Source organism: Brachionichthys hirsutus, chromosome 11 (assembly GCF_040956055.1).
Source record: "Brachionichthys hirsutus isolate HB-005 chromosome 11, CSIRO-AGI_Bhir_v1, whole genome shotgun sequence".
NCBI classification, from domain to species: Eukaryota; Metazoa; Chordata; class Actinopteri; order Lophiiformes; family Brachionichthyidae; genus Brachionichthys; species Brachionichthys hirsutus.
In genome coordinates, this window is record NC_090907.1 from 10755196 (window position 1) to 10778746 (window position 23551).

At 44.7% G+C, this 23551-nt stretch overlaps 1 protein-coding gene across 1 annotated transcript in view; it reads left to right on the plus strand.

Moving 5' to 3' along the window:
* The window catches only part of bcas3 (BCAS3 microtubule associated cell migration factor), a 238466-nt gene that overhangs the window by 14226 nt on the left and 200689 nt on the right, over positions 1 to 23551 (plus strand). The window contains exons 7-13 of the mRNA XM_068745321.1: positions 526 to 598; positions 10261 to 10368; positions 10461 to 10537; positions 13036 to 13112; positions 13696 to 13779; positions 16577 to 16747; positions 21507 to 21600. Of these exons, the coding sequence (XP_068601422.1) occupies positions 526 to 598; positions 10261 to 10368; positions 10461 to 10537; positions 13036 to 13112; positions 13696 to 13779; positions 16577 to 16747; positions 21507 to 21600 (684 nt within the window). The remainder of the gene's footprint in view (positions 1 to 525; positions 599 to 10260; positions 10369 to 10460; positions 10538 to 13035; positions 13113 to 13695; positions 13780 to 16576; positions 16748 to 21506; positions 21601 to 23551) is intronic.

A 23551-nucleotide genomic window follows, 5' to 3' on the forward strand; every position in this document is an offset into this window, starting at 1 on the left:
CAAAAACATAGAGAGGGGGAGAGAGTGGTGGAGAGCAGGAGCAGACAAAAACATAACGTAACACAGAGGCTGCTGAATAAGATACTGACTAAAGAGCTGCTATATAAACCTATAAATGCTAATGCTAGCGATATGGGCTTCAGTGTTGAGGGCCACAGGTCCAGGTTCTGCAGCACCACGGACAGAAGGCCCTGCAGACTGAGGGACATAAAAAGGGACAAACAGAGGGAGAGAGATTAGTGACATATATTTATAACATGAATAACCAGATAGAGAGGGAGGAGCTCAGTTAAGTAATCAAGCCAGTTTTTTCTTTTTTTTTTAAGTGCAGTTCATTAAGATTATTTCATGACCGTAATTTAATCACAAGGCAACAGTAGTAATGTAATCAGCACGCTTCCTGTCGTGGTAATGGGCTGCCTGCTGAACGAGGGTCTGCAGCACAAGAGGCCCCGCATGCTCACTTAGAGAAGGTCTGTCTTTGTGCACACGTCCGCACTCTGAGTGACTTCTCTTCCTCCTCAGGTCCTCTCAAGATGGACAGTTTTGCCGACAAGAGGCCCCTGCTGGGGGTTTGCAAGAGCGCAGGCTCCTCTGGGTGAGTTTCTTCATGCTAATTCGGCTGACCCCGCCTCTTCTCTCAGCAGGATCAGAGATGTTTAAAATCCTCTGCTTCTTCCTGCACCGGCTACCCACTCAATTCTATTTCTCTGTATTCTTTTTCAATTCTGTGTTGTACCCATTAGCTGGCATTTCCTTTGGCGTCACCAAATAACAGACAAAAATAATACCTGAACTGGGGTCTCCTTGTCCTGAACTTTATTGATCCCTTGGGAAGGCCCCCTCAGGGAGATTAATGCTCAAGCATGATACTGATCAGAGTCAGAAGCACAAATAGGGAATATACATATGAATCAAAACTGCAAGTAAGCATACACATGGAATGAATACATGTGTATGTGACTATTTAAGAGCGTGTTGTATTGTGTGGAATATTAGCTAGCTACTGCTAGCCTTGCTCTGTCCTCCTGGTACTCCTCCTCCTCCCCAGTGAGTAGTTGTGCAGAACGATGGCCCGAGGGACAAACGCAGCTGAAGTTTAGACGGCAACAGCTTGGTTAGTCTGCCTTGTCACTGGAACCTTTCTGGGTCGAACCCACGCGTGCGTTTCCAGGACGCCGTCCTAAAGTGTTGACCGATACAAATACAGATTTGATTTCACGGTAACCGTTGAAAGCACATAGTCAACAGAAGCAGCTATCGAGCCCTGTCCTGTTAATTGAGCTGAGCTTCGTTTTTCTGATGGGGGTAGTTCCACCTGAACCAAACCAACAGAAGCTGAAGTACGATCGATGTGCTGTTGAAGACAATTGTGTCTTCATAAAGCGTAGGATGAGATGGAAAGTAATGCCTATCCTTTCCAGCTGAAAGCCATTCCCCAGGCACCCAACATGTGCCCATGTGTCATGCGCCCACCTGGAGCCGACTGAATCACATTCTGAGGCACCTAAAGGCCCCTTAGAATGAACAGGAGACTCAACAGGAGACCTCCCGAGTCAGTACGGGGAATATCATGCACTTTGTTCGTTCAAATAAAGCGACTTTAAACGGTGACAGACCGTAACGCTCCTCTCTAAACTCGGCCCATGCCCTCCTCTCTTCCCTTCTCTCTTTACTTGCACCGCTCTTCCAGGGCAGCACAGACTTTAACTCGATATATCCTCCTCGGGAAATGAAATAAGGAAGTCTGCCTTGATTTGGGTCTTGATGGGAGAGACCACCTCCGTGATGTTTTCCACGGACCGCCTCCCGTGTCTCTCTGACGCCGTTGCTTCTGCTTTTCCTATGTCCTCGCTGACACTGAGACAGGCAGCATTTTGACGGTTTGGCGAATCGTCCAGGCGTCGCTCGACACTAATGCCGAAAACATGCGCCGTGTTGAAAAGCAGAAACCCTGACCCCTGGCTGAATGACACAGCCCGGTTCTCCCCCTACAGAAGTGCTTGGTAAATAACACTACGGTCATAGACGAGAAGGAAAAATGCTTCCGGGTGTGGCTCAGTTCTTTCCATTTGGGCCTGTTCTTAAACTTACTAAGGTCCTCACACAATTTTTTAGCATATAATCATTTTCAAATAACAGATTTTGTCAACCACCAAAAAGGATGCCGGCTTGACACTTAAATGGAAAACAGATTGGAGCCTTGGCTGCTACAGCGGTGCTGGTTTAGAAGTCGGTTCAGTCAGCTCGAGGCTTAGATTACAAGATTTGCAAATTAAAGGAAAACCAGAGAAGGGAAAAAGCATGTGTGCCGAAGCCCTGTACTTGTGGATTTCCATCCAGGCAAACGCAACTTAATTTTATCAATGGAAAGGCTTATGGGTTAAGCCCAAACAATGTATGGACCCGGTGCTTTTCTTGACAGTAAAGCTGCACTCGAGTCCCTTTGACTCGCTGCACTGGTGCCAGTGGGCTTTGGGAATTAGTAAATAATACTGGTAGCATTGCGGACCCACGTATTCCTGCTTGTTTTGATAAAAAAACAAGATTTCTGTTTCCTTCCCCGACTTGCTGTTGATATTTTTAGTCAGTTTATTACATCCACAGGTATTAAATTCTAAGAGGCTGACGGCTGCTCGATGTGAATGTGCATTTTATGGCAGTGACAACGTAAGTGTTTGTGGGCGTCTGAGCGCACATAAGTACTGGGCAAAAGTTCACTGATGAATAACCGTGCTTTGTTCTCCACAGTTTGGGAACTGTCAGTGACATTTCCAGCCCCTCGCTACATCTCCAGATGCTGTGGTCGTTTCCCTTTAACCGATATAGTCCTCGTTCACCCAGCGCGTTCCTGCTCTATGCTAGCCTGGCCGCTAATACAGATGAATGGCCTGAGCAGATCTCATGGTCGCTGGTGTTTGTCTCAGGACACATGGCCCTGCATGGTGTCAACTTCCTGAAAAACCTTCCTCCCCTTTTCTCTCATAATGCTCCCAATTGGAGCAACCTTGTGGAATGTAATAGCGTTTAAAGTGTCGGCCCATCTGAAGGATGCAGTCTGTGATATTTATAAAAAAAAAAGCAAACCCCCCCACTTTTCTGTTTTTAGATTATGGTCTGACAGAAATTGAATGAGCGACACTTGGATTTTGGACGCATCCGACTGAAAGCGTCCGTACGAGCTAAAGAACGCTTCTATTGTAGCATTTATCTGCCTCAGGATGACGTCATCATTTCACGTGTATGCTTTTGATGGTGCAGCAACATCCCCTATCTCTCATCACCAGTTGTTGAGTAGTTCATCCCACATCTCACATGAGGAGTATGAAAAAACAGTCCACAAAACAATACCTTCCACACGTATACGTTCAAATCCGCTTTAAATCCCGTAGTGAAATAAAGCAGGTTATTAGTTACATGGATGCAGCAACAAATTCCACTTAGCTCACACACAAACATGCACACTCGTACACACACACACACATTAATGCATTTTCATTGCAGGTTTTCCTCTGCCGGCCGGATGCATCCGTCTTCTAAAGTGTATTAAATGGAAATCATCAAGCATTTTTATAAAATGAGGCCTCAGATTAAGAGGATTTGGACAAGTGACGCTTTTTATCCACCATGAGGTTACGGTGTTCTTCACTGTCACATTGTGACCACCATGGGGGGTACACACTGATGTCATCCGACCCTGTTGTCTGTGTCGGATGGATGCGACCTCAGGGAAGGGAAGTCCTCGATACTTTCACTGTAATCGTGGTTTCAGGATTACAGCAGTGTTCGGAGTCGAGGCCATAACAGAGCCGAATCCACGCGTGATCTGTTATTCCTGGTGCCCGTCGCATGTCTTCCACATTTTTCACTGAAAGAAATAGATTTAGATCAAGTCTTTCCAGGGCAGTTTTGTTTCTACCCCTCCATGGAAATGAGTGAGACCGTAAATCTGGCCTTTTCACTGCCCCACACAAGCCAACAGAAAGCCACACGTGTTCACTGCATGGGCACAGATTTGGGGCGCAGGCTTCAGAACGGACCATTTATTTTGACTCGTATGTCTGTTTTATGTCTGTCGAAAATGTGTTCTGCCTCGCCAGTTCCCCCCCCCCAGCCAATAGGAAGTCCGATTAGACTCGGTAGTGCTGGAAGTGGTGGATATAAACACTCCAGACAGGCTAAATGATTAGTGACTTTTCAAAGCACAACTCCTTTTCCTAAGCGAGGCGTCTGTGTTTAAAACAATTAACTGGATGTTTTAGCAGAATTGAATCCTTTCTTTCACTTTACGTTCAGAGATTTAAATATTGGATTAAAGATAAAGGTTTAGTTTAATCAAACCACCCGTTGAAACTGAAAATAAAAAAGTGTTGCTATGTATATATTTAAAAAAACACCACTGTTTCCACATTTATCTAGCATCTCAAATCTCAGAGCAAGTCTTACATCCTACAGTCACAACAAAACTAAAATTTAGGGGAGCACTGGAGGGTATTCGGTGAAGAGTGAAAGGTTCTGCCAAGTACAAACTGGCAGTAGTCGAGGAGGTTGTGATATTGTATTACAACTAACCCTAATCCAGACCCTAATCCAGACACTAATCCAGATCCTAATCCAGACCCTAACCAAGACACTAACCCAGACCCATACCCAGACACAGGCCCTAACCCAGACCCATACCCTAACCCAGACCCTAATTCAGACCCAAACCCAGACCCTAATCCAGACCCTAATCCAGACACTAACCAAGACACTAACCCAGACCCATACCCAGACACAGGCCCTAACCCAGACCCATACCCTAACCCAGACCCTAATTCAGACCCAAACCCAGACCCTAATCCAGACCCTAATCCAGACCCAGAGTTCTTAAATGTTAGAAAGTGACGTTTGTGAGGCAGAATTCTTTGCACGTGACGAAATGTGGCTCAGTTGGTAGAGTGGGTTGTCCAGTGATCAGTAAATCAGTGGTTCGAATCCCAGCTCCGACTGTCCGCATGTCGAAGTGTTCTTGGGCAAGACACTGAACCCCAAATTGCTCCCAGTGGGTCTGGCAGCACCTTGCATGGCAGCAGTCGCCCAATGGAGTGTGAATGTGTGTGTGAATGGGTGAATGTGAGGCCTAATGTAAAGCGCTTTGAGCACCGGAAAGGTGGAAATATAAGTGCAGTCCATTTACCATCATCTGAATTGTATCACACAAATGTTGTATCCTCCAGAACGCTGTACTCTAGCTCCGATCCCGACGCACTCAAGGAATGTATAACAACGCAAACCCGTCACATTTCTAGCATTAAGATGTCAAAGCAGACGAAAGAACTCGTCCGTGACCAGAAGTTTCTCGTGTCAAGTGCTTCCACTTACGTTGGACAGAAAGTTGGCACGCAAAGCTAAACTAGCTTAAATTGGATTGAATGCAAGCTATGGTTGGGGAATGAATATTAATGTCCACTTCACTGCTGTCAAAGGCGTAATATAGATTTATGGTCTGCCTAAACAAAGAGTAAATACACACGGTGAAATATGATTCATTCTAAAACTACTATTTCCTAAAGTTACAACACTTATTTTTATTGGGGGTTCTTTCGATGTTTTTCTAATACTTTTTGCCTGTATCATCAGATTTAATGGTTATTTTGTAGCTGCAATGTTATGTCTTAAAAATAAAGGCAAGCAACACGTGCAGGTCACATCTGAAATGGTAAAAGTTCCGTTTTTGTTAGATTGTATAGGTTTGGTAAAGTTTGTTCTGGTTTCACGCTGCAAGTTGACATTCATTCCGTTGTTGATGACAGCCATGCTGTAACTTCCTGTAATTGGTCTTCACAATGTAAACAAACCAAGGATCCGTCTGATCTGGACTGAGACCGCCTCTTTTTGTCCGAGCAGATCTTAGCTTTTTGACCTGGACCCTTTCTCCTCGCCGGTTTCACAACTACACCTATTTTTGTCTGAATATAACTGAACAGTGAGAAAGTTCTGACTGAAAGTGTTCTAAAGTTCATTAAGTGTCAGTATACACACACACACACACACACTCTCTAGCAGTTCTCTTTCCTAATGCTAGCCAGCTCACTATTAATACTGTGCTGCCTTACCCAGGGAAGGAAACACATCTCTGGCAGCGATGCAGACATGGTGTTGTGGTTGAACCTTTTGCCCTAATTACTTTCCTACTAATGTCTGCAGCTTGCCGGAATCGCTGTGGCTCCCTCCAGGCCCGCAGCCGGCTCTGATGTGGCCGGTGTTGGTCGAGTTGGGCATTGGTGGTTTGGAGCAAGTGGAAGTAAAAAAAAAAAAAAAAAAAAAAACGGGCAGGGAGGGAAATATTTTGCAGTACAGTTTTTGTTTTCCAGTTTTCCTAGATTTTGGTGAGAGGGCCTTAAAGTGCAAAGTAAAGATGGAACGTTTCCTTCCTCTGAAAATCAGCAGTTCTCAGTTTTACACGTTTGACCAGAGTCAGCCTTGATTTCCCCACTGAGGTTGTATTTGTTTAGCATTTTCACAGCATGTAATTGTCATTTGTGTTTGGGGAGTCTGTAAAGTGTTGCACCATGTGGCGATGTCCCTTCCTTGTATGTGGATGCATTTGCCTGCTCTTTAGTTCCTCTTCAGGCTTCTTTGTGCGCTTTCCACAGCCACACCAAGTCCTGTGGTTCTGATTCCCCTTTATATCATGTTCATAAAAGACGTGTGCAGACCCCCCCCCCCCAGCCAGAGAGAACTTGAACAGCACTGATGTGAAACTGACAATAACAGATGTCAACTTCTTCCATCTCGGAGGAAGTACGCATGCTCGATTGGTGATAATGGAGCGATAATGGGAAACGGCCCATCCATGTTGATTCATAATGAACACTTCCCCATCATCTTTCCTGCTTTTCCTCTCAGATAAAGGCTGCAGACAGCCAGTGTTTAACACTGAGCCAATCCAGAAGGATGTGGATTTAGCTGCTTTGTAATTGTAATTAAGGATTAGAAGAATCCAGGTTTTGACTTTGGAGACTTTGTCCCAAGTCAAGTGAAATAGTTATTTTCTTGCTGTGGCTGATCCCTGCCACTAAAATTGAAAGACGTGCAAGGTCTGGTTTGGGAAGTGATTTCCTGCTAATCATTTTAGCAGCTGTGCAGCTCCACAGACAGCGAATTGATAATTGGTCGGGTTGCATTTAGCAGCCGAACGTAGCGACACAGGCGCTGTACCATCCGCACAAATCTGCAGCCTGCTCTCTTAAGATGACAGTTACGAGGCTGAAACGGGACCACTGATGGAATATCGATTAATTGCTATGAGCTACATTCATTGTCCCAAATTATTACACAATTTGAAGAGCAATTTTCATTATACCAAGTTCAAAATTACTCTTCAAATGATGTAATATCAACATACCTGTCTGCCTCCGGCATACCTTTGATTCAGGCCTAATTAACGTGCATTACATTAACATTTCATGTTAAGATGGTGAAACTGCAGACCAACCAGGAGCTCCAGTTTAAACGGAGATGCCCCAGCACCATGTGTAACAAAGAACCTTCTGTGTGCCATCTTTATTTCTAATATTTAGCTGCTCGTCCAGCTTAGTTTTTAGTGTGCATAGAAACTGAACTTCCCAGATATTATTAGACCAAACACAAAAATGGAATATAAATATTGAGTGAAGCAGAAATGATGTTGATTATTGTTTAAGTTAGAATACGTTTTTATGCTATTATGTATCGGCTGCTCCATTTTGTCCTCGGCGTCTCGTCCTATCACAGGAAGTAAAGGAGCCAAGCCTCCTCTCCGCCATCACCCTCATGCCGTATCCTTTCAAACCCAAGGGCCAGTTTGAGTAATAGTCATTGACACATTGATCTAATAGGGCCATCATAATAGGCCTGTTACTGAGCTGGGGAATGGTGCCCGGCGTCACCTTAACATGTGCAAGGACTGACATCCCGCCATGATCCATAATGATAATTGTGATTTAGCCTTGCTTTCAACCTACGCCCCGACGTCCCCGGCATCAGGAAATCCTATTACATCTGACCCTACATTGCCTCCATTAGAAGTGGGTCATTTGTTAAAATACTGCAAAAGCAAAACAATTGAACCTTGTGCCATTTTGATTCTATAATAGCGGGTTATCATTGTCCCTTTGAATCAATTCCAGAGGCCCGTTTTTCGGGATAGAGCTTTGAATTGGATTGATTGGACTCTGATAACGCTGAAATCGATGATGCAGCCGCCTGAAAGTCAATTATCGTCGGTTGAAGTTTTTGTATTAATCTTAATGCCTGTATTCTTGATTGGTAATGCGAGCCCAGATTACAGCGTAAAGACCTTTGAAATGTTGACGAGACATTCAGGACCGTCCGCATGGAAACATGAATCAAGGATCACTTCAAAGTTTTGTCACAGTTATTTTTTCTTCTCCGGGGATCGTGCATTGAGATGGCAGGGCTAGACACATTTCCAACACACACTGGGTGCGCACATGCGATCTTGGGACAATGGTTTAATTCTGTGCCTGAGTTTGGACATCTGAGGGCTCACTTTGGCGCCGCCGTCCAGCTGGCTGCCTGGGAAAACGTACAATAGCCACTGTAGCTTACGCACTTGACACGTGCACTTCCAGCGGGTTGAGCTCATGCATCAATCATCATCATGCTTGTTGGGTATTGTTGCCGTAGTTATTTCATCTTGCGTTGCTGGGTGTGTTGTTCCTGCCTTTGTGTGCGTCAAGACAAATCAATTGTGTGTCCAAGCTCTGCCTCTGATGCTAAGTTGCAGGTTTGTGTGTGTTGGCAGCGCTGTGCGATTGCTTTATCACCAGGTGATGGAATCCTGTTTGTGGTCATGGTCAATCAAGCATGAGCTTAGAACCAAGTGAAGCTGTTTGTACAGTTTACAGATAGAGCACAGCAGCCAATCACAAGAGGCTCTTGTTAACACACAAGGCTAGAATGAATGACGCATTTAGGCTTGTGTGTTGTTGTAGTTGTGACACTAAAAAAACAGAACCACTCAGTCTCAGTCCTAGATTATCAAGGAATACAATTACTCAGTTGTAGATCAAAAGCTGAACAACCTTCTCAAGCACTAGCTTGCAGATGCTAACGCTGTGTGGCAAAGCATGGCGAAGATTTCTCAAAAACACAGACCATGTCATAACGGCGTGCTCTCAGGGATGGAAGAGGTGCCGGGTGAAGGGAAGGTGCAGAAACGCGGGTCACTCCTTCCTTCATCGGGCCCATTAGGAGCTTCCCTCACATCAGAATATTCAAGTTCAGACTGGCAAAAGCCACAGTGTCAGCATTCTTCTCCTGCTCTGAGTGGGCAGCGTCAGAAAGTTGAATCCAGACCTCGGCTTGACTCCTAACCCAAGTCGAAGATAGTGTACAGGTGCAGTTGTCAATGAGCTATCAACATTTTTACATCTTAATTCCTTTTTAGAATTGATCGTCGTGCTAAACTGACCTCCTCTGCAGGTTTAAGGTGCAGCCAAGGCCTCCCTTGTGTCCCGAAACCCTTAAAACACTGCACTGCAATCAGGCGTGCTCAAGCAGGCTAAGGAGACCGTTGACAGCATTCGGTCCTGCAGCACAAGAAACAAAAGTAAAACCACATTTCATCCTCAGCCAGTCCGGCACCATAGGCCTCACCAAGGGCGACAGAGAATTCAGCGTCGTTTGAAGCTTTGCTCTCAGAGAGGGGGGGGCAGGCCACTGGGGGGCTGCTGGTCGTGGTGGGTCTTGCTTGATTAAGATTTATGTCTACATTTTCCTTTGCAAAGGAACTGCTGCCTGCCGCTGGGTCGTCTCCCTCATGCAAGCCTCTTCTCCTTTGCTGTGTTGATAGAAGAGCTTCTTGTAAATGTGTTGCATGACAAAGCTCTTCCTCTGCTGCCCTTCATTTCATTCCCTTTCATTGGGTACCCTCAGAAGGGGCGAGCCGGTGGGACATAGCGGAAACGAACCCTGCATGAATTCACCAGAGAGCTCCTGAGAGAAACAGCGAGGAGACGATTAGAGCAGAAATGTGGCCTGATGTGCAGCTAATTGGCAGCGGTTTGAAGTTCCCTTCCTGCATTTTCAGGTTTTCTGGGACATACATGCATGAGTTTGTTTTGTGGAAGACTTAAATGAACATTTCCTAACTGCCAATTATATGTACCAGGACACGTCTTTTTAAATCAGAGCTCGTAATTGATGACAGCTGCGCCCTTCGCTGAAGAGGACTGCAAGTACTCGGTCTGATAATGTGCTCTTCTTTTTCAGGACAAACCCCCCCTACTCCTGTGCTGACCTGTATTCTCTGCGGACAGGGGAGATGGTCAAATCCATTCAGTTCAAGACCCCCATCTACGATCTCCACTGCAACAAACAGTATGTCTGCTGCACCGGCTCGACTGTCATATTTTGTGGCGATGCAGACTCCGTTCATTTCCCTTCGGTTAATGTCTTTCTTCTTCTTCAAGTATCCTTGCCGTGAGCCTCCAAGAGAAGATTGCAGCGTTTGACAGCTGCACCTTCACGAAGAAGTTCTTTGTTACAAGTAAGGCGCTTCCCGAAGTTCCGAGTTTTATTTTTGACAAGCTAAAGGAAGGGGGGGGGGGGGGCCTCAGCTCTCACGCAGATCACTAAAAGCGAAAGCGTTTTATGCAAAGATGCATCACGTTGATTTCCATGGCACATATATTTATGGACAGTTGGCTTGGATCCTCTGGTGCAAACAAACAGTGCCAGCTACAGAAGATGTTCCTTCTCCGTCTGCACAGTAGATCAGTACGAACATTGTCAAACATGATCAGGGACAAACCAAACAAACACAAAGCTGACGGCTGGAGGCTCTGAGGCCCGCTGCAGTGGGACTCCCCAGCTTTCCATTTGGAGGGCCTGCTTCCCACACAGCGTGCTGAACATGGCGGTGCAGAAGGGCCGGACTGCGTCACGGGGCCATTGCTGTCTACTTAACTCATTGACTGGAGTAAACTGACCTTAGGGCTCGGCTTTAATGTGTCTCCTCTTTGTCTGCCTGCCTTCCCTATCAGTGTCTGGACCACAGGAAGCCAAACATACTCAATAGTTATTAATCGTCTCTGAAGGCAGGGGCCTCCTCTTCATAACGTCGTTTGGTCGTAGCAGCCACGGACGGCGGGGGCTTAATGTGTGCAGCTCTGCTGGGGAGGAACCCTGGGCTCCGCTTCTTCTGCGGCGACGCAGCATCTTGTCCCGTGTTTAGGGGTTTTCCCTCGCAATGATCTCGGATTGATGCTTGCTGTGCTTTTGTTCCATTCCATGCTGTCTGTCATGGTTGGTTGTTTGGTAATGCTCTGCATTATTATCCTGACGGCTCCTCCGTCCTCCGGGCTGCAGGGCTGTTATCCGTTAGCTGTCATCTTCATGTTAGAGAACGCGCTTCATGAAGCCACGCCGATCTCTCTGGAGGCCAAACCATAGATCTTTCCAGCAGACCTTTCTGCAGCTCATTTAATGAACTCACAAAGACATTTCCTCATTGTCGCTGTTCGGCTTAAACCCTACACAATGGTATTTTTGTTACCACTGTACTAATTACTGGACATTCCTTTAACACTAATGCATTTAAATCATTATATCAGCCTTTATATTTGTAACATTTTGTGCAATCTGAATGACAGAGTGAAATGAAAAGCCTCTGGACCCGTCTGAACTGATGAAGTCTACTGAATGAGAACTCAAACATCCTTCTATTCTTGATTTCAGTGAACATTTTAGAATCCAGATCAATCTTTCCGATCTTAAAGTAAAATGCTCTTATTCGTGCAGGTCATAGATCATTGTCTTCTTTTTTTACGAACATGCACATTTCCTCATGTGTTCAGAGTCAAAGCAATTCCTCCTGCTGCTCTGGGTTCTTTGTGCTGGTGTTGCTGCAATGACAGTTTAAGAACAGGCAGACAAAAGTAAAGAAACCATTACCTAAAGGTGTGGACACAGCATTGACTCAAACCAGAATGGTGCTGAAGGAATAAAACTGAAGTATTTGTCTTCAAGCTGTTGAAACATCAATAACCGTATAAATGGAGCATAATCAACAGCATCTTTCTGGCTCTGGCCCTCTAAAGTCTGACCCCTGCTGCTTTTCTTTGATTCATGTCTGCTTCCTCTCCCTGCTCCCAGATAACACACGTTATCTCTCTGCCTGGGCTCCGTTGGCTCCCATTGGCTCCCATTGTCTCCCGTTGTCTCCCATTGGCTCCCTTTGGCTCCCGTTGGCTCCCGTTGGCTCCCATTGGCTCCCATTGGCTCCTGTTGGCTCCCGTTGGCTCCAGAGAGGCATCGAAGCATCTCTGGCGTTACCAGCAGCAGCCCCTGTGGCTAACCTCAACCATAGCACATTAAATTACTGTCTCCACCTCATCTGCTCCCTGGACACTCGATTATTGTCAGCAAGCCAATTCCCCCACACCTACACACACTCTCTGTGTGTGTGTGTGTGTGTGTGCAAATGGGTCTAGGGCTTGGATCAACATTTTGTTATGTTTAAACCGACTGTCTGCTTGAATCCCAAAATGCTTTTGGGCCGTCCTGCCTTCCAGCAGAAGGTTTGGTTTGTGTCATCTGTCTGAGGGGGAAGAGACAATGTGTAAGACATGGATCCGGTTGTGAAGGGGCAGCTTTGTTATTAGTGTTGTTTGCATTTTGTATTTCTTCTGCTGGTACACATCATCTGTGTGTGTGTGTGTGTGCGTGCAGAGATGATTGTGTTGCTCAATCAACAGAGGAGCCATCCTCAATTTATTGGGTACCACAGTCTCCATTAGGTCATAGTGCGCACACACACACACACACACACACACACACACCCTCATTAGACTCCCATTTATCTTCTCAAACAGGAGACACCACAAACACATTAATGGTTTAAGATAGTCAGAGACACTCCTCGGAGAGAAGGCTTCTGGAAACCCCTGCATATGCATTTGTGTTGTTTTTGTTTTTTTATTTTACTTTTCATCCTATAATCTTTTCCTAAAATGTTTATTGATCACCATCTTTGTGTCTTTCTAGGCTGCTACCCCTGTCCCGGTCCGAGCCTCAATCCGATAGCTCTAGGAAGCCGCTGGCTGGCCTACGCTGAAAACAAGGTAGTCTCTATATACACACACACACACACACACACACATCCTTTGCAGAAGCGGCTTATCGGAAAAGAGACATATTTATAAAATGCGTCCTGTCCCTTTAATCTGTGTGGATAAACAACTCATTCCAAGAAGAAGAGTCCGCAGGAGACGATAACAATTTGAGAATCAACAGATGGACAGGAGTTCTCATTTTTGTCCTTTTTTAATGGGATTGTTAAGTGTCTTTTAAAAACAGAATGTACTCTTGTGTCATTTGCAATACATTTAGTGCACAATAGTGTTTTGGTGGCGGCCCACTCCAGCAATTGACAGATGGGGCCTCTTTTTTGTGATTGGCCTGCGATTTCCTGAAATGACCCAACCTATTTTTCTTGACTAGTAGGAGATACTCGGAACGATCCATTCAAGGGGATATTGTATTTGAAATGAAATCAGTGCAGGCTGTTGCACAAAGCAAAACCAATTTCTGCAAGGATTGGAAATCTTTTGATGTTCCGACTCAGTTTTAATTCCCTCATGTTTCTCTACAGTTTGCTGTCGCAGTACGTCTTGTATTGATCTGTAATAATTTGTGTTTCTGCAGTTGATCAGATGTCATCAGTCTCGTGGAGGAGCTTGCGGTGACAATGCTCAGTCCTACACAGCCACTGTGATCAATGCTGCTAAAGTAAGTCAGAGTTCATGCAGACGTTTGCCCTTTTCTAAAGTATTTGTTTTATCTCTAATTGAGAAATAATCACGATAAAACATAACTCTTTCATCAGGATATCTTTTGAAGTTCAATTACAGTTGTTAGTATCTACTATATAGATAATGCTTCAATATTACTACAAATTACCTACATATTCTGAAATCATGCAATTGAAGCTTTACTCGTTGACAAGGAAGTTTCCTGAAAAGCATGTCAGAAAATTTAGTGTAATCCTGAGAACATGCAACTAACAAGCAGATGCTGGAGAAAACCTTCACTGGCGGTGCAACATCTGTCAACCGCAGCACATCAAACATGAAAGCAAGGCCTTTCTGTGCCGTGACATCGGGCCCACATCTTCTCAGCTCCTGCTTCTCTGCAGTTGGACTTCACCGGGCTTTTATTTCGTGGGCCGGAAGAACATGCTTTCACAGAAAGAACCACCCAATGCAGGTTTAAATCAATACCGACGAACAACCAGGTGCATTGTGGGGCTGAACCTTTTCATTTTATCATCATGTTGCTTATCTAATTCATTTCGGGTCAACATGCTTCAGTCAGTTTTCTTCCAATTGGCGGCGGGGGGGGGGGGGCTGTGCCTCATTCGTCCGTGTTCATTTTCTCAACCACTGTATCCGTATCTGGGTCGCTGGTAGTTGCTGGAGCCTATCCCAGCCTACAGGCGAGAGGTACACCCTGGACAAGCCGCCAGTTCATCACACCACACATCGACGGACGATCATTGAAACACATTCAACACCTATGGACGATTTAGTGTCACCGATTCACCTAAATTTCATGTTTTTGGTGGCGGGAGGAAACCAGAGAGAGACACACGGAGAGCATGCAAAGTCCTCACAGAAATGTCCTCCAGCTGGATTCGAACCTGCGACCTTCTTGCTCCCGTGCTGTCCCCGGTGTTGATGAACTGCCACTCTTTAAATGTGATTTCATTCTGACACTTTTTGCCACCATGTGAATTATCTCTGGCCCCTCATAGGCCAGGCTAAACTAGTTGACTTTTATCTTCAAATAATAAAAGATGACTTCCCATACATGTTCAGACTGTGACTACATTGTGCTTATAGATCATTTGGTCTGCCTTTAGCGTTTGCACAGCTAAAACAGTCCCCCACCGCGGCGCTTCCAGCTCTGCAGAGAGCATCTGTGAATGTGCTGACATCGGATCCACCTGGCCCGCCTCGCTGACTGGAACTCAGCTTATGAGGCACTTCATCAGCCTGCCTATCGGTTTTTTTCCCTACTGTGGTCCCTTTTTTCTGCGATGGTCTTGTTTCACTCATCTCCACAGGGGAGTGAAGCTCAGACTGCCAACTAACAGCCCCACTCTCATACCAGGTGATTCCTGGTCTGATTTAGCCGCTTGCCAAGAGGTCACTACTTTGCCAGCCCCCGTCTGTTTCTGCATTTGGGTCAGGAGAGCTAATTAATTTACAGTGAGCTAAGTGTATGCCTTTCCCTTTACCTAATGAGCTCTAGCAGCTCGTGTGGAAGAAGACTCTTTAGCAGGTTGGTGAAGCATCCATCACACAGAGCGGGGGGCTTCGGCCGGGCGGGCTGGCGGCTCGGACAGTGTCACTGAGGTATCGCTGCGCAGACAGCCAGTCTGCTGGCCTGCTGTCTCCTCATTTAGGACCATATATCTCAATATAGATGACAAGGTATCTCCTTCTGGGTTGTGGCGCGACACGCTGGCTCTTAGTGCTGATGTCCAGAGACATGGAAACAAAGGGGGGGGGGGGTAGCATTAAAGTGTAATGGCTTTTGTTTTTAAAAGAAGACAAAAGAGAGAGTGCCCCGGTTGGCCTGCTCGGTGCTGTCTCTCTTGCATTATTGTGTTTTTGCATTGCATCAGCCCTGTAGACTGTCAGCCCAGGGTGTGTGATCGAGGGAGACCTTCCACAAATGCTCTAATCGAATTTGATGGTGACACCAGGTCGTAGCTCTGTATGTGTGTGTGTGTGTGTGTGTGTGTGTGTTTGACATGATTCTCCTTCAGACCCCACATTCACCACCACCGCAGCAGCAGCAGCAGATCAATAACTCCTGTTTGGACTACTACTAAAAAGTCCACAACTGCAGTGATTAGAAAACACATTAGTGTTGATCAATTAGGAGCCAAACGCCTCACTTAATAATTGATGACTCTACTGCCATTTTACACACACACACACACACACACACTGCAACAGCAGCAGACTCTGTTAGTGTGCCTGGCCAAGTGGCAAAGCGAGACGGTGGGTGATCCTCAGACCCAACAAACGCGAGGCGCCACATTGTATTGACAGGGCCGCCTAGTCTGAATGCCTGATTAGGCTCTCCGGGGCCCCTTTGGCGCTTACACACACAGACACACAGTCACACGCATTGAACTCCATTAGGCAAAGACAGTGTAGTAGGTGAGATAGACTCCACTTAAGCAGCACTATCCGTTTCCCTCAGTCGAGCCACAGAGGTGTGTTTGAGCCAGACACCCTGGCTGGGCCTTAAGCGGACACAGAGGAGCCTCACACACATCCTGCGTGTCTCCTGAGGCTGCAGCGTTACAGTACGAGTCGTCAGCACTGCACGCTATCGGCAGGCAGCGAGTGCACACCGATGCGCACGGCGTTACGCGTGCACTCGGCAGCTCTGCTCATCTCCATTACCTGGAAAGCCTTCTTACTAAAAGAGAAACAGAATGAATGCGCACATTTTTCACATGAGTTTGGATTTGTAGCTACAAATATAAGCATTTGTCTCTTTCTTCTAGACGTTAAAGACGGGCTTGACCATGGTGGGTAAAGTTGTCACCCAGCTCACGGGCACCTTACCTGCAGGCACTCCGGATGAGGAGTGTTCCCCTCACAGCACCAACCGCCGGAGCCCCCACAGTCCCGGGGTCGTCACCATTATTGACACGCACAGCGTCCGTGAAGGGCAGGTCAGTCCAGCGTTTCACGATTCAAGACGCAACGATCCGTCAAAAGTGTGAGGAGTCCTTGAAGTTCATAGTTACATTAAGCCAAATGCAAGAGCCTCATTAGAAACACCATTTAAATGACCGCACATTTGTACAAACTAACTTTGTGCTTTTAAATCTGAGTTTTAAAATGTCGTGATCCACAACGTCTTTATTTTGGGGGGAGTTTTTGCTAAATGTAGGCAGTACAGACTTGTGAATGAAAGTCAGAGACAGAGACAGATGACTACTACTGTACTTGGAAAAGGTTCTAGATTGTTCTTGGTATCTTTATACACCAACCATGAAAATTATATGTGTCAAATCCCATAAACATCGGTCAATAATCAACCGACATGTTGAGGAACAAATGTTCCATTGACTGCAATGTCACAGAACATTTCAAACTGATCCATGATGCAGGATCTCTTCTGGATTATCACCAAATCATCTGTTCCTGGTAACATTCCCAACATTTCCTCAAAATTTCACCAAGATCCGTCCAAAACTTTCTGATATCTTGCTAACAGATGGACGGACGGACAGACAATCAAATGTCAGCGATTACTTAACCCCCGCCTTCACGGATAAAATAATTTAACTGAGTTTACAAGCATTTTATTCCCATGACCTTAATATGACGGGGTGGATAAGGGTTCTACTCTCTGTCCGAACCTATGTTAACTTCAGAAGACTCATGTTCTAACTAATATGCTTTCGAACTACTACTACTACTACTATTGTACTTTCAGCTTGTCCCGTGAGGGGTTACCACAACAATTAAACCACTTCACCCTTTCCTTTGCAGAAAATTAATTCAAATATCTTCTGAAATGTAAAAAGTGCAAATGGCAACCAGCATATATACAAAATTAAAGGCTTCATCAAAAATATGTTTCCTCTTTTGCTTTTCGTTGTTTATGAATATTAAGAGGTCACTTCCAGCTTTAGCTTTGCAGCTTTAGCTTCACGGGGAGCAGGCCGTCCGACCCTGATCGGCCCAACTCCGACTCCGACTCCCTCCACTTATCACACTTTTGTTATTTACACGTTATCAGCCTTTTACAACAGTGTTAAAATATATTGCTTAATATACATGGTGGAAACTAAACACGTCAAAGCACAAGCCTTGTTTGCAGAGCAGTGATGGCTGGTTGTAACGTGATATGTTTGAGTTCTGCTGTTTCGCCCCGGAGGAGGCGGTGGAAGGAATCAGCCTGAGCCCTCAGCTGAGCTGTTTCTGTGTGAGTTTAGGACAAAAGGTGAGCTGCTTGTGAGTCTATTAGTTCAAATGCATTTACAATTCCTATGGCCTGTTATGAATTACCTACCGCCAGACACAAAGCAAAGGAGGAAGTTGGACAGATGGGGAGCAAGGCTGCCATTGGTCAGCCAGCGAACTTCCTGTGAACTCGTCCAGTGACACGTTCCCTGATGCAACGCTCCCTCTGGAAGACGCCCCCCTCAGTTGAGAACCCTTTAGTGAGGAAAACTGCAAAAGTGAGCGTTCAACCAACTATTATCCTGTTACATTAAAGGCAGTTGGACTTACTGATGTCAGCAGTGTGTTCTAACGCACTTTAAACGCACTTCTGCATGCCTGCCAACAAACGTCTGTACCCCATAGGAGCACAATGAAAGCACACAATATGCACGATGAGTGCTGCAGCATGTCCGGTTCTAAAACCACACGCTTCTCTTTGCTGGTGCCCATTGGTGACATCTAGAGTTCATCCACATGAAGAGTCATTGATTTTGCATTAAATTCGAATAGATGTTTGAATGCAGGAAGAAGCTGCTATGCAGTGTATGTCCTGTTACACCGGATGAGATCATTGAACACAGACTATGCAGCCAAAGTGCCACGTGGATGCAACACTGACAAATAAAGCTGCAGACTGATGCGGTAGATATACAGGAGATGAGTTTCATGTCTGAGACTTCAAATGATGAGAGGAAACAGCTCAAGAAATAGAAAGCCTTTATTGTCATTGCATAGTGGGTATGCGAGATTAGGATGACTGGTAACAGCTGGTTTTGTTTTATCGTGTCTGAGACGAGGGTCTAACAGTATCTATTTACTAAATCAAATATAAATGTAAGTCTTTTAACAATTTATCCACAACTTTATCAACAGATCATTTGTGTCATTTTTCTTACATTGCTGGTTATCAGTGTGTAAATGTTTTTATTTGCTTCTTCGGTGATGGTAAATTCAAACTCGTTCTGTCCTGTGATTGCTGCCATCTATTCTACTGGAGATTCGTTCATTTGTCCAGAATAGATTTGATTTTGTTCATGAAGAAGTTCATGAAATCATCACTATTACTGTCAAAGAACAGCTGGCGCTCTGGATTAGCCTAGCTACGGTGTGGAAGAGAAACCTTGGATTAGCTTTGTTCTCTTCTATTAGATGCTGCTCTAGCTTTGTGTGATTCAAGCTGTGGTTGGGTTCGTTCACTCTCTGGGAGAAGCCAATTGAGTGTAATAATTCAAGATTCAAGATTCAAGATACTTTATTATCATTATGCGAACATAATAAAATCGTGAGAAGGCCCACGGCTTAAGGCACACATAACATAATCAAATCAAAAACTAAATGAGAGGAAGGCAGTAGCAAGGCAGTCGTCACTGACATCTGCATGAATGTTAAAATCTCCCACAACAAGTATCTGTTCTGTTTTCAGGACTAACATTCAGAAAATTAACATATAAAACTAGAAAAGGTCTCAAAGCACAGGCCTCCACCAAGCAGCTCGTCCCCCCCCCCTAACTGGATCTACACCATCCACATGGTGATCTGGATCACTCATCGAAAGGTTCTAGAATGTTCTTGGTATCTTTATACACCAACCATAAAAAGTGAATAGCAGACTTGATGTGTATGTGTATTGATTTTTGAATCGTTAAATGGACCCCCCCCCCCCACTTGACTGCGACAAATTCCGGTCAATTATCAACCGACATATTGAGGAACAAATCTTGAAGTTCCATTGACTGTAATAAAGTGATCCAGAATCCAGGATGTCTTCTGGATCATCACCAACATTTTACCATCTGTTCCTGGTAACCTTGCCAATAATTCCTTAAAAGGTTTCATCCATATCCGTGCAGAACTTTTTGAGTTATCTTGCTAACAGACAGACAGACAGACACCAGCAATTACATCACCTCCACCTGGCCTCGGCGGAGGTAAATATGACTTTCAGATGAGTTGTGGTTTAATTTAGGTTTGGGGTTAATTTGGAGTTACCTTGAACAGGATCTCCCGGTAACTTCTACAGAAATGCTCAAAGCTTTTATCCATTTCAGTCTCCTCAGCCTCTCCAGACCATGATTAATCGCAGTGCAGTAGCTGTCACACTTTTAATGAGGCGTGTTAGCATACATTGTACAGTTTGTCAGTGATGTAGCCGCCACACACACTCTCTTGCACGTTCACCGTAATCGCGCTGTAGCCAGCATGTTGTTCTATAAGCTGGCCCTAAGCCTTCAGAAGCAGGCCTGCACTCCGTCAGCGGCCGACACACTGTAACCGTACACTGGCCATAAACACCGGCAGGGCCAGGCAGACGGCGGGGTGGGGGCGACTGCTGGAGGAATGGGGAAAGGCAGGGATGTGATAGAGGTGAGTTCCAGGATATTCCCAACTCTGCCAGGCTTTGAAATTCCTTATTTGGAACAGCAGCCTCATAACACACACACACACACACTCACACACACTCTCTCTCTCTCTCTCTCTCTCCCCTGTGCGACGACAGGATTCGGTTCTCTGCTGGACGCTCCTGTTTCAAAGGGCTCCAGCAGGATTCCCTCACAGAACAACACTGTCTACCTTCACTGTGATAAAAGTGATCTGCTTCATGTCAGTGATCTCTTGCTTTCTGTCCACCACTTCTTTTTTTCCTGCTCGCAGACTGAGTCAAATCCTTTTCGTGTTTTAAGATGTATCTTGTTTGTGTTAGCTGCCGTTTAACATGCTCAGCAAGCCTTCCTGGAATCATTAATGCAACACTGGGGCCACATTTAATCCTCTCTATATGATCCACGTTCATGTGCATGCTCTTGTGCACATCGTGGCTCTGTCACGGCTTATTTCTAATCTGTCTTTGTAACCAAGTTACTAAATTCCTGGTCTCGGCTTCGGCCTTGCTTAGATCTGTCCCACTCTTGACTACAGTCTCCCTCCCGAGACTCTAATTTTGAGTTATGGTTTCGTTTTCTGAGACAAGTTTCATAAGTAGCAAGCAAAGCTATATTGACATCAATATCTTACTTTTTAGAAGAAACGCTGCTGCCATGAAGTATTGAAAAAACCCACATGTGAAAAGTCAGTTTATTTCCAAAACGAATGTGTCTGTATTCTTGTCTCTGTTGTTGGATCAGACTGCATTCCCTCTCGGCTCGGACTCTCACAGAAGTTCCCGATCATAAGATGCAGCTCACATTGTATGAATCGGAATTGTCTTTGCGTGCAAGAAAAACACGTTTCACAAAGTGCTTGTAATTATTTTTTATCGACAAGAGGGCAATGACCCAAATGGAAAGGAGCTTTAGCATCTAGCTAACTCCAAGTTGGGGTGATTTCAAAGAACGCTGCTGAGCGGTGATGATATCAGACCAAACCAAAAAGCGAGGAGAAATCCGTGAGCAGGGGAAGTCCCGGTCTCAGTTCAATGTTCTCATTGTTAGAAAATGATTTGGACTTTTGTGTGTGTGTGTGTGTGTGTGTGTGTTCTAGGTCCTGGTGAGTGAGGACTCAGATGGAGAGGGAGTCGTGGCTCACTTCCCAGCTCATGACAAACCCATATCCTGCATGCAATTCAACCCCAGTGGTAAGACATACTTGCATGCCTAAACACACACACACACACACACACAGAGAGACACACACGCACACACACACGCATTTTTGAGGCAGAAGCTCCAGCACTCGATGCAAATTTGGAAGACATAAAGGTGTGAGGGATCACATCAGTTGTGACATGGGGTGTGTGTTGGACTCTTATCTCCTTGGTGTGACTAAACCAACCAGCTCACACAAACAGACGTCATCTACACCCTCATTTTTGCTTTCAGGCTGAGCTTCCCTTAAACACCAACTTGCTGTGTGTGTGTTCTGCCTCCTGAATTCGGGTTGTATCAGGAGACACGTCACATTTTATCATCTCAGACGGGGACACTCCAAAAGACTCAATCTAAATGTCTCACCACAGAAGGGCTCACTAATTCAACCGCGTTTGTTATTAGCACGACCATCGTTTTGCCGATTTATAATATATGACATCAAATGTAGTGTTTTTCTGATCTGTTTTACCAGATGTGGTAATTTAATAACTGGCAGACTTTGCAGCTGGAATATCTTTATCGTGAGAGCCTGACCTGATCAGTGTGTTCTCCCCCAACGCTCGTATGTTCTGTTATCTGTTACATGTTAGAGAACACGCTTCATAAAACAGAAGTACTTTTTTCTTTGAGTTCATTAAATTACTGTGTTGAAGTGTGGGGGAACACTTATCAGTGTACAATACACCCATTAGTCATCTTACAAAAAAGAGCAGTAAGAATCATACACAAAGCCGAATTTTTATCTCATACTAATAATCTGTTTATTTAATCAAATTTATTAAAATGTAATGATCTTGTCAAATATCATACCTTGTTAATTTTATTTAAAGCATTTAACTACTCACTACCAAGTACATTACAATGTTTTTTTACATTAAGAGAGTTCCATCATGGCATAAGAGGATCTGGAAATTTTACAGTACCACCAGGAAGAGTTTTTGTTTAACCATCTGTGGGGTGAAATTGTGGAATAGCTTGCATGTTGAACATAAACAATGCAAAAATATTCAAAAATTTAAATTCACTTACAAACGCATGATCTTGATGCAGTACAGAGAGGGCGGGGCTTAATGTTCATCCTGGCCTATTATAATGGCTCAATATATATATAGATATATTTTGTAATTTATCCTATGTATGAGGGTTACTTAATTGTTTTGTTTGTTTGTTTGTTTTTGTTTTTTCATCTTCATTGTGTTAATTGTTTTTTTTTCCATTGCTGGTTGTCCAATAGATGAACAATAGCAGTTGTATTATGGGGGTGGGATTTAATAAGTTTTTCTTCTTCCCACTCCTTTTCAAGCACTATATAATTTATTATTGCTATTTTTGTGTACATGAACTTTGGTGGTTGTTTTGGACATATTTGTTGGGTTTTTGTTTCTTGTATGCAAAAAGGTATAAGTTTGTTTTGTTAATTTTTATTCTGCTTGAAACAAATTAATAAATAAAAAAATAAAAAAATAAATAAAAAAATTAAATAAAACTCACACAAACATTGTCGGTCATTCCGCTTATTCATTTCAAGCTCAATATGATGATGTTTTGCCACCACACACACACACACACACATCAGGCCTGATTTGAGGAGGCGAGCAGGATTTAGCCTGGATTAGTAAATGCTTCTCTGATAACCTGAGCTGGACAGCCGTGCAACAAAAGTCCAGCTTCTCTTCTGACTGCCTGGAGGGTTGAATCAAGATCAGTGAGCCTCCATGTTCAAATCATCCATTCCTTTCTCACCACTCTATTTCCCTCTGGAATCTCCTCTCCCGCTTTCTTAGCATTACTGACCTTCACCCCAAAGAGAAAGGGAATAGTAGATGCTTTGTAAGTGTGAACAGGCTACCTCGTCAAGTCTGCGTGTGCGATTTGTCAGCTTTTGCATGGTCCTGTTACTCGTGTGCTGTGTAAGCGTGCGCGTTCATGTATTTGAGG